The 12167-nt window shown below is 45.6% G+C and overlaps 1 protein-coding gene across 1 annotated transcript; it reads left to right on the top strand.

Annotated features, from left to right (window-relative positions):
• The first annotated feature begins 8601 nt into the window (after positions 1-8601).
• Positions 8602-10283, top strand: LOC125532751. The gene is made up of 2 exons (XM_048696687.1): positions 8602-9036; positions 10224-10283. Exons 1-2 carry the CDS (start codon positions 8671-8673, stop codon positions 10248-10250), a joined length of 393 nt encoding a protein of 130 aa, XP_048552644.1. The 5' UTR covers positions 8602-8670; the 3' UTR covers positions 10251-10283.
• The last annotated feature ends 1884 nt before the right edge of the window (positions 10284-12167 follow it).

Raw genomic sequence — 12167 nt, 5'->3', positions numbered from 1 at the left:
CCCCCTGGCCCACTTGTCATCCTCTGTGTGCACTTCTGTGTACACTTCTGTGTACACAGAGCTGGGTACCCGTAGCAATTTGTTGTTTATTTTCGAATTAAAATAAATTTAGAAAATGTTTAAATCTTTGAAAATCATATCTTTTAATCCGTAACTCGGATGGAAAAACTTTGTACATGAAAGTTGCTCAGAACGACGAGACGAATCCGGATACGCAGCCCGTTCGTCCGCCACACATCCCTAACCTATCGAACTCGCAACTTTCCCCCTCCGGTTCATCTGTCCGAAAACACGAAACACCGGGAAACCTTTCCCGGATGTTTCCCCCCTGTCCCGGTATCACCTAATACTGCGTTAGGGCACACCTAGCACCGCGTATTGCTTTGTTATGCCTTGTGTTGCTTTGATTGTTTTGTTATTTATTGTGTTCCCCCTCCGTTACTTCTTTTCGGTAGACCCCGAGACTGCCGGCGACCCCCCCCCCTAGTTCGACTACGGTGTTGACGACACGTCCTCCTTGCCAGAGCAACCAGGCAAGCCCCCCCTTGATCACTAGATATCGCCTACTCTCCTCTATACTGCTTGCATTAGAGTAGTGTAGCATGTTACTGCTTTCCGTTAATCCTATTCTGATGCATAGCCTGTCATTGTTGTTACAACTGTTGATACCTTGCCTGCAATCCTAAATGCTTAGTATAGGATGCTAGTGTTCCATCAGTGGCCCTACACTCTTATCCGTCTGCCATGCTATACTACTGGGCTGTGATCACTTCGGGAGGTGATCACGGGCATATGATATATACTTATACTGTTACATTACTTATGATACTGTTCGGAGATGGGGGCTGAAGGGGCAGGTGGCTCGATCCAGGTAGTGGTGGGCCTGAGTTCCCGACGGCCCCCGACTGTTACTTTGTGGCGGAGCGACAGGGTGGGTTGAGACCACCTAGGAGAGAGGTGGGCCTGGCCCTGGTCGGCGTTCGTGGATACTTAACACGCTTAACGAGATCTTGGTATTTGATCTGAGTCTGGCTACTGGCCTATACGCACTAACCATCTACACGGGGACAGTTATGGGCACTCGACATCGTGGTATCAGCTGAAGCCTTCGTGACATCAGCGACTGAGCGGCGTGCGCCGGGTTGGACCGCGTAACGCAACTTCCTTTGTAATGGAGGTTGCTAGGTCTGCTCACCAGCTGCGTTCGCAACGTGCAGGTGTGCAATGGGCGATGGGCCCAGACCCCTGCGCCATAGGATTTAGACCAACGTGCTGACCTCTCTGTTGTGCCTAGGTAGGGCTGCGACGTGTTGATCTTCCGAGGCCGGGCACGACCCAGGAAACTGTGTCTGACCAAATGGGATCGAGCGTGTTGGGTTATGTGGTGCACCCCTGCAGGGAAGTTAATCTATTCGAATAGTCATGATCTTCGGTAACAGGACAACCCTGAGTTGTACCTTGACCTTATGACAACTAGAACCGGATACTTAATAAAACACACCCTTCCAAGTGCCAGATACAACCGGTGATCGCTCTCTCACAGGGCGACGAGGGGAGGATCATCGGTTAGGTTTATGCTACACGATGATACTTGGTGAACTTACCATCTACTCTCTTCTCCTGCTGCAAGATGGAGGTTACCAGAAGCGTAGTCTTCGATAGGACTAGCTATCCCTCTCTTATTCCGGCATTCTGCAGTTCAGTCCACATATGATACCCTTATTCCATTTGATACCAATGCATACATATGTAGTGTAGCTCCGTGCTTGCGAGTACTTTGGATGAGTACTCACGGTTGCTTTGCTCCCTCTTTTCCCCCTTTCTATACCCGATTGCTGCGACCAGACGATGGAGCCCAGGAGCCAGACGCCACTATCGATGACGACTACTACTACTCGGGAGGTGCCTACTACTACGTGCAGCCCACTGACGACGACCAGGAGTAGTTTAGGAGGATCCCAGGTAGGAGGCCTGCGCCTCTTTCGATCTGTATCCCAGTTTGTGCTAGCCTTCTTAAGGCAAACTTGTTTAACTTATGTCTGTACTTAGATATTGTTGCTTCCGCTGACTCGTCTATGATCGAGCTCTTGTATTAGAGCCCTCGAGGCCCCTGGCTTGTAATATGATACTTGTATGACTTATTTTATTTGTAGAGTTGTGTTGTGATATCTTCCCATGAGTCCCTGATCTTGATCGTACACGTTTGCGTGTATGATTAGTGTACGGTCAAATCAGGAGCGTCACAAGTTGGTATCAGAGCCGACTGCCTGTAGGAATCCCCCTTCCATACTCCTTGGCCGAAGTTGAGTCTAGTCATTACAAAAACTTTTACTAACATGGCTGTGCACCTTTCGGGCCGACGTCGCCATCTGGGTGGTATTAGAATCTTTTACTCCTCGATCCTTACTCTGGGACTCTGACTCTCTCCTACTCGGGTTAATGAATTTACTAAAATCTAACTTTAGGTTCTCGAAAATACTTTCTCCCGGAGAGCCCTTTCAGTCCAGATGATCGCCGGCTGCACCAGAAGATTTGGAAGATACCCTCTGATATTCTCTCGAGACCTTGTGCCTGTTGCTTTTGCAATTCCCTACCACCGAAATATCCCTATGGATAAATACTTACACCTGTCGTGCTTACTTTTATTCCCATTCGATCTTGTTATTACAAGATACCCCGAGAATACTTTGTGCCTACTGCCTTGCAGTTCTTTGCCACCTGAATACCCCTACGAATAATTTCTCGCACTTACCGAGTATCCACTCATCCCCAGTTGATTCATGTATGTCACAATCTTCGAAATACCATTCGATCTTCCGAAAATCCTCAGCAGCCTATGGCTTGTGAAATTCTTGCTTGATTACATTATGGTTAATCCCATAAGTCTAGTAATCTTATTGGCATCCTTTGTCACTATCATTTTGAGTCTGTCGATTCAATATGCTGCGGATGCTTACAATCCTCAGGATTTATCCTTCCGGCTCTCATTTCAAACATGAGCTGGTTCTCGACCAATCGGATTGCCATCGATTGTACCCTTAAGTCTACGCAACTTATCCATCCTTAATCAGAGCATTTGCTTTTGATCCCTTGATCGGAAATCATAATTCTTTTGCATTTGAGCTTTGAGTTAGTCAGTTGTTTCTATAATCTGACCCCCTTGCATCCTTCTTCCTCTAGTTGAGTACCGATGCTCACGTCAGATCCCGTGTGGACCACCGGATCCTTTTGTTGGATTTTATCTAACATCGTCCTTCTTATTCAATAAGCCTGAGAGCCTTTCCTTGAATACATAATGCCTTTGGTAAATTTTATCCTCTGCTTGGTCAACCATGCTCTACTTTCGAGTTTGTGTTATTTACTCCTGAAGTTTGTGGTATATGTTTCCATGATACCCTGACGGGTTGAACCTATGCCTTCCTTATTATGTGTGAACTCGAAAGTTTTCGCGAGTCATATTCTTCTGGTATTTTGCCAGATAAAATTTCAACACTACAACTTCTTCGAAAGTGAGAGGTGAATGGATGGTTATACATTGAAGAAGTGGGAGTCGACCTTGAACTTTGAGTTCATGCCCATGGACACGATGTATATCTATCATGGAAGCTTCTTGAAATAATAACTATTCCCTTAAAATATTATCATTTGGTATCTGTGAATTGATCCTTTGCAATCGTGGTTCCGACCATATTTTCTCCTTGATTCCATTTCTCATGCAAGTTTGAGCACTTGTCTCCTGCAGAACAATACCCTAGTCCAACCTCTAATTTGATCTGTCATCGATTATTACCCCCTGGTATCTCGAGATTATCATGGAACTGCATAACTTCTTATGAGTTCTTCATTAAGTACTACATTCTCACCGATTCCAATTTTTCACAGGCTCTAAGTTATTAAACACTCAAAGACACTGATAACTGAACCAAGCTTGCACTACGGTTCAACAACTCTTAGTAATCTTCTTTACGTACGAGATTGTACCTGATCACGTCATTCCTAGCCTGTTTGGCTATATCATTATCGTGCAAAAATTTAACTATGCTACCTGGCCCTTCTTCTTGGAGCAAATTTTCGACGATGAGCTAAGCTTATAATGATCTGCCTCGTCATATCGTTTCGCCTTGAACAACAAGCTTGATTTCGAGTTTGTGTCGTACCCATGGTTCCAATAACTTTTCGCTTCATCATTCATTTGACTTGATGTCATCGCCGATCGATTACATCTGCAGGAAATCTCTCGACAAATGTGTCGTGTTCATCATCAACAATGATATGCCTTCTTCCAAGCTTGAATCAAATTCATGATGGGAAATACCATCCTTTCCCCTCGATGATTGGTATTAACATCGACAACATTCTTGCATGCCCTCCAAACCAAACTTGTTCATGTTTTGTGTTATACTTTGAGATCCTTGCTATCCAGCAATTATTCTTCTTTACCTTGGATTATTACTATCTTATATGTCAAGAAGGTCGTGAGAATTGCTCCACCTCTTTAGAATTATTGGTATAGTGATACTTCTCGCCATCACCATTCCTTCTTGGTTCCCGTGTTGATTCTAGCCGGGATACCAACAGATGAATGGCGCTGTTTGGATTCTGCACTTCTAGCAACCCTATTGCTTTGAAGTTAATGGTCGGTCGTTCATTCTTAGACTATTGATTATTGAATCACCATTCCGACGTTGGTCATGCAACCCAGCCCATATTTCGGGTGCACCTTTCAACCAATGTTTAATTGTGTATGTTTTCCTCGAGCATACATCATTATACCATTTGATCTGACTAATGTTATCTCCTTGTTCACAGAGTTGTGGAAATCCATCTTTTGTTAATCTCGATGAATTGTCGCTGATTCCATCAGCCACCTCTTCATCCTCTCCTTGGTTTTAATGATGAACTCTTGTTTCGGAACTCGCTTCCATAGTACATTTCCCGAGAATCTTACAATGTCGTCTCGTCAATTGTGTTGTACCTTTTATTCTCAGGCATCTCGAGTCTAAGGCATCCTGGCACCAATCAGATCTGAATCTCGGTCAGATATGATGGTCGGAACATACTTCTAAGAATTATTACATTGGTCCTTATATATCGGTAAGGTGATGTCATGCCTATCACACCTGGCCGGAGGACTTGTTGTTATAGATTCCTTTTCAGAAAAGTTATCCCTTCTTCCATGAGGGAATTGTAAGACTTATTCTTCAAGTTATTCCTGATGGATCCTTTGTGTCTCCAGAGTCCGATCTTCACCTGTTGACCATATCAATGCTATCTCGAAGCATGTCTATTGTATTCCGATTTTCAACAAGAACATTGAAGCTAATGCTAAATGTTTCCTGCTCAATTATCCAAACACCGTTGTATGGGTAATATCATGAGCTCCCCCCCTTACTTAAGTGGTTTTCTACCTTCTATCCGGTCTTGGATATCATACTCTGCTTGTTCTTGGGAAGGATATACCCCTGAAATGTGTTTAAACACATTTTCCTTTCCATTGTTCTGTTTAATCTGGTAATCACATTTTCCTTTCCATTGTTCTTTTTAACCTTCTTGAGGTTTACATGATATAAGTAGTAATACGTCACTGCTTTTATAAGCACCTCAGTGTACAACTCTGTCAGTAAGACCCTGTTACTATTGTTGTTGACATTCCAGTAACCACCGATGGACGAGAACTTTGCCTATTGGTCCGCCTCGTTTAACGTGTAGGAAAATGGTTCTCTTCGTCCCTCGCCCTTGGTACCAACGTTGTTGCCAACATAACTGATAGGCTATCCTCTGACATACCTTGCTATCTTGACCGTGCAAAATGTCAATGCCTTTCCTACTTTTAACCACATGGTGGGCCCATAACCCATAGTTCCACAGGATCGAAACCTGACTCTTATGTGTACCCATGTTGCCAAAGATATTCCTCCCGTTTGGCTTCGTAAGTAATTCACGATCCACCTTCCTTGAGATGATCTATTCTAGTTTTAGCTGCCATACATAATCCGTTGCTCTGAACCCCTTTTACACATTGTTTCAGGCATCGAGCGTTTACCTACCCGCTTGAAGATTCTCATGCCTACTTATATCTCTCTCGATGTATTTCCTAGGTTCCAACTCGAGGGGTACTCATATGCTCATTCATGGGTTAAACCCCAGATTATTAGCCTTATAGCTGTTGGCGAACGTAGTAATTTCAAAAAAAAAAATCCTACGCACACGCAGGATCATGGTGATGCATAGCAACGAGATGGGGGAGAGTGTTGTCTACGTACCCTCGTAGACCGTTCGCGGAAGCGTTATATCAATGCGGTTGATGTAGTCGTACGACTTCACGATCCGACCGATCCAAGTACCAAAAGCACGGCACCTCCGAGTTCTGCACATGTTCAGCTCGGTGACGTCCTCGCCTTCTCGATCCAGCAAGAGGGGCAAAGTAGTAGATGAGTTTCGACAGCACAACGGCGTGGTGACGGTGTTGGTGAAGAACAATCTTCGCAGGGCTTCGCCTAAGCACTACGAAAACTATGACGGAGGATAAACTAGAGGGGATGGGGTTGCTGGCACACGGCTTGGTGTTTCTTGATGTGTCTTTGGTGCTAGCCTTGCCCCTCTATTTATATGTTGAGCCCTGGGGTCGAAACTTGGACCAAAAGCCTCCTCAAAGTCGGTTTTGCCTGAAAGGCAAGAGTCCCACTCGGACTCCAGGACCAAATGCCACAATCCTTGGCGTCCGGCCCAGACGCCATGGGCCTCGGCATCTGGCCCAGGGCCAGACGCCAGGGTCTCCGGCGTTTGCCCCCCTGGCCTCCGCAAAACTCCTTACACCGACTTATAGCCCTGTGGGCCTGACCCCTTGGCCTAACCATATCATCCAATATATGAATCTTTACCTCCGGACCATTCCGGAGCTCTTCGTCATGTCCATGATCTTATCCGGGACTCCGAACAACATTCGGTCACCAACATACATAACTCATATAATACTATATTGTCAACGAACGTTAAGCGTGCGGACCCTACGGGTTCGAGAACTATGTAGATATGACCGAGACACCTCTCTGGTCAATAACCAATAGCGGGACCTGGATGCCCATATTGGCTCCTACATATTCTACGAAGATCTTTATCGGTCAGACCGCATAACAACATACGTTGTTCCCTTTGTCATCGGTATGTTACTTGCCCGAGATTCGATCGTCGGTATCTCAATACCTAGTTCAATCTCGTTACCGGCAAGTCTCTTTACTCGTTCCGTAATACATCATCCCACAACTAACTCATTAGTTGCAATGCTTGCAAGGCTTATAGTGATGTGCATTACCGAGTGGGCCCAGAGATACCTCTTCGACAATCGGAGTGACAAATCCTAATCTCAAAATACGCCAACCCAACAAGTACCATCGGAGACACCTGTAGAGCACCTTTATAATCACCCAGTTACGTTGTGACGTTTGGTGGCACACAAAGTGTTCCTCCGGTAAACGGGAGTTGCATAATCTCATAGTCATAGGAACATGTATAAGTCATGAAGAAAGCAATAGCAACAAACTAAACGATCAAGTGCTAAGCTAACGGAATGGGTCAAGTCAATCACATCATTCTCCTAATGGTGTGATCCCGTTAATCAAATGACAACTCATGTCTATGGTTAGGAAACTTAACCATCTTTGATCAACGAGCTAGTCAAGTAGAGGCATACTAGTGACACTCTGTTTGTCTATGTATTCACACATGTATTGTGTTTCCGGTTAATACAATTCTAGCATGAATAATAAACATTTATCATGAAATAAGGAAATAAATAATAACTTTATTATTGCCTCTAGGGCATATTTCCTTCAATAGCATTCTGTCGTTCCCGAGCTAGCCATTACCTATTTGTAAGTACGGTGAAGATCCTGGAGGAAGGACGACAACTTCATCCCAAGGCATTGATCCATAGGAATGAAGACATCAACGCTATGGATCAACTTATTCGAGAAGAGCAACTAAAAACGAGCAGATCCCTTAGACCTTTGTAACCAGACCTTTCCGCCTTACTCCCCCTCTTAAATCTCGGGACGAGATTTCTTGTAGTGGAGGAGATTTGTAACACCCTGGTAGTTAAGCTACAGTAACCACACACTAAGGGTGCCATGTCATCGCAATTAAATTTCTAAACCTCACTTTAATCCAAACCAAATTCAAATTCAAATTGAAAAGAAATTCAAATTTTTATTTCTTCAAACGGTAAAACAAAAATGTCCGCTGGGTTCCGACAATTCACTAACAATTTTCCTGAAAGAAACCAACATTTTATGAGTAATTAAAAATGCCCTTAAACTAATTAAAATTGGACCAACAACTTTTAATTGATCCTTTTCAATTTAAATAAATATTTGCACATTTAAAAATAACTTGGAACTTGCCGTGCTAGCTCATAGCATTACATAGTATTTATGTGTCAAGATTCATCTACAACTAAAATTATTTGCTACTGAAAGCGGAGGCCAAACAGTAAATAAAATAGAAAAAAACGAAAAAGAAGAAAAAGGTAAAGCAGAAAATAGCAAATAGCAAAGCCTCACTAGGCACTTTGGCCCATGTAGAGGCAGAAAAGGGCCCAGCCCACACACCCCCTCCCACTTGTCTCCTTCCTCCTGCTACAGGAGGCAGAGGAGGCCGTGGCGGCCATCCGACATGGCCGCCGGCCACGCGTCGGCATCCGAGCCACCTTGCCCGTCTACAAGACCTCGCTCGACGCTGTGGTTGAACCCTAGCCCGCACTCTCCCCCCTCGCGCCGCTCTCTTCCCCGCAACACTCGACTGACGCCGTCATCGCCATGGCCGCCGTCCCCCTCGCGCCCATCGAGCTCCCTGGCGCCTGGGAGTGTGACCTTCTGCTTCATCTACGATGACTACTTCGCCTGCGAGGAGCAGATCAATCGGAGACACAACATCGCAAGGGATCGACCTCAACTTTGTCTTCGGCCACGGAGCTCCGCCGCTTCAATCCGTCCCCCTCGACCTTCCCCCGGCTTCTTCGAGCTCTCCCCCGGAACCGCGGTGAGCTCATCTCCCCGTTCCCCCTGGTTGCCCCTCGATTAGTCGCCGTAGGTCGCCGTACCACCGCCGAGGCTGGAGCTTCGCTAGCGCGCCCCTGGCCACGCTCGTCGCGCCTCTGGCCGCGACCGGTTGTACCCAGCCACGCCCCCACACGCGCTCCCGCACCGCCGGCCGCCCGCCGCTGCCGTCGCGCCCTACTCCCCTCGAGCACGTGCGCCCGCTGCCGTCGCTACCTGCTGCTGCTCCCGTCACCGTCGCGTGCAGGACATGGCCTCGACCGCGCCCCCGCTCGCTGCTTCTTCCCCCATGCCCGACCTCCCGGCCGCGTGCCCGCGCGCCCCCTGGCTCGCCCGCCTACAGCTTCGCCGGCGGACGCCCGCTGCCTTTGTGCCCCGGCCCGGCCTCGCCCTACCCCGGCCGGCGCCCTGCCCGCCGGCGCCCCTTTGGGTGCCGCGGTGCACGCAAACGGGCGCCCACGCCCGCACCCTACAGCGCCCGCCCGGTGGCTCTGGGCCACTACCCAGGGGCCCCACGCCCCTGTCATCCAATAAAAAAAGAGATTAAAAAATAAAATAAAAATAATTATAAATTAATTAGTTCATTAATTAATTTAAAAGTTAATTAACTTAATTAACTAATTGTTTAAACTGTAGTTAGTTAGGTGAGTCTATGACAGGGGGCCCCGCGCCCTCGTTGACCAGTCAAACGTTGACTGGTCAACTGGGTCCCCCTGGCCCACTTGTCATCCTCTGTGTGCACTTCTGTGTACACAGAGCTGGGTACCCGTAGCAATTTGTTGTTTATTTTCGAATTAAAATAAATTTAGAAAATGTTTAAATCTTTGAAAAATCATATCTTTTAATCTGTAACTCGGATGGAAAAACTTTATACATGAAAGTTGCTCAGAACGACGAGACGAATCCGGATTCGAGGCCCGTTCGTCCGCCACACATCCCTAACCTATCGAACTCGCAACTTTCCCCCTCTGGTTCATCTATCCGAAAACACGAAACACCGGGAATCCTTTCTCGGATGTTTCCCCCTGTCCCGGTGATACGTCTCCGTCGTATCTACTTTTCCAAATAGTTTTGCCCTTGTTTTGGACTCTAATTTGTATGATTTGAATGGAACTAACCCGGACGGACGCTGTTTTCAGCAGAATTACCATGATGTTGTTTTATGTGCAGAAAACAAATATTCTCGGAATGACCTGAAACTCCATGGAAGGTCTTAGAAAAAATAATAAAAAATCCTTGCCAAAGATGAAGACCAGGGGGCCACACCCTTTCCACGAGGGTGGGGGCGCCCCCCCTAGGGCGTGCCCCCCCTACCTCGTGGGCCCCCTGGAGACCCTCCGACGCCAACTCCAACTCTATATATTTGCTTTCGGAGAGAGAAAAATCAGAGAGACGAAATCATCGCGTTTTAAGATATGGAGCCGCCGTCAAGCCCTAAAACCTCTTGGGAGGGTTGATCTGGAGTCCGTTCGGGGCTCCGAAGAGGGGGATTCGTCGCCGTTGTCATCATCAACCATCCTCCATCACCAATTTCATGATGCTCACCATCATGTGTGAGTAATTCAATCGTAGGCTTGTTGGACGGTGATGGGTTGGATGAGATTTATCATGTAATCGAGTTAGTTTTGTTAGGGTTTGATCCCTAGTATCCACTATGTTCTGAGATTGATGTTGCTATGACTTTGCTATGCTTAATGCTTGTCAGTAGGGCCCGAGTGCCATGATTTCAGATCTGGACCTATTATGTTTTCATGAATATATGTGAGTTCTAGATCCTATCTTGCAAGCTATAGTCACCTATTATGTGTTATGATCCGTTAACCCCGAAGTGACAATAATCGGGATACTTACTGGTGATGACCGTAGTTTGAGGAGTTCATGTATTCACTATGTGATAATGCTTTGTTCCGGTTCTCTATTAAAAGGAGGCCTTAATATCCCTTAGTTTCCAATAGGACCCCGCTGCCACGGGAGGGTAGGACAAAAGATGTCATGCAAGTTCTTTTCCATAAGCACGTATGACTATATACGGAATACATGCCTACATTATATTGATGAACTGGAGCTAGTTCTGTGTCACCCTATGTTATGACTGTTACATGATGAACCACATCCGGCATAATTATCCATCACTGATCCGGTGCCTACGAGTTTTCCATATACCGGTTTACGCTTATTTACTTTTCCGCTGCTACTGTTACAATCACTACAAAATACCAAAAATATTACTTTTGCAGTCTTTACTTTTGTTGCCGTTACCACTACTATCATATTACTTTGCTACTAAACACTTTGCTGCAGATACTAAGTTTCCAAGTGTGGCTGAATTGACAACTCAGCTGCTAATACTTGAGAATATTCTTTGGCCCCCCTTGTGTCGAATCAATAAATTTGGGTTGAATACTCTACCCTCGAAAGCTGTTGTGATCCCCTATACTTGTGGGTTATCAAGACCTTTTTCTGGCGCCGTTGCTGGGGAGCATAGCTCTATTCTTTGAGTCACTTGGGATTTATATCTGCTTATCACTATGAAGAACTTGAAAGATCCAAAAACCAAGATCTATCCCTCAACTACGAGGGGAGGTAAGGAACTGCCATCTAGCTTTGCACTTGATTCACCTTCTGTTATGAGTAAGTTTGCGACACCTACACCTGCTTCTGCTATTCGTTCTGATATGTCGTATGTTATTGATGATGCCACTTCTGCTATGGATGATACTTATGATGAAACCACTTCTATGTCTGATACTACTGTGCCCCTTGGTGAATTTCTTGATGAACAAATTGCTAGGGCTAGAGAAAAAGAAATTATTGAATCTGAATACGATGATGATAGTGATGATGAAAACATGCCTGTTATTCCTAAAGGTTATCTTTTTGATAAGGAATCTTCTGCCGCTATTTTCGCTTGCAAGGATAGATATGAGCTTAAGAGGTTATTAATTAAATGGAACAAGGAATCACTTAGAGATAGAATGAGACCTGACCCTGCTTTTGCTACTTCACCTATATGTGTTCCTGATAAAGATTATGAATTCTCTGTTGATCCTGATATAATTACTTTGGTTGAATCTGATCCATTTTATGGCTATGAATCTGAAACTGTTGTGGCAC

Source organism: Triticum urartu, chromosome 1 (assembly GCF_003073215.2).
Source record: "Triticum urartu cultivar G1812 chromosome 1, Tu2.1, whole genome shotgun sequence".
NCBI classification, from domain to species: domain Eukaryota; kingdom Viridiplantae; phylum Streptophyta; class Magnoliopsida; order Poales; family Poaceae; genus Triticum; species Triticum urartu.
The sequence above is the reverse complement of the archived record's forward strand: the minus strand, read 5'-3'. Positions and strand labels throughout refer to the sequence as shown.

What these genes read in the sequence shown, in the direction of transcription:
- LOC125532751 (XM_048696687.1), top strand. Translation starts at nt 8,671, where the DNA reads ATGGCCGCCGGCCACGCGTCGGCATCCGAGCCACCTTGCCCGTCTACA. An exon ending in AGCTCTCCCCCGGAACCGCG is followed by an intron (nt 9,037 to 10,223) that starts GTGAGCTCATCT and finishes TTTTATGTGCAG; the next exon opens with AAAACAAATATTCTCGGAAT.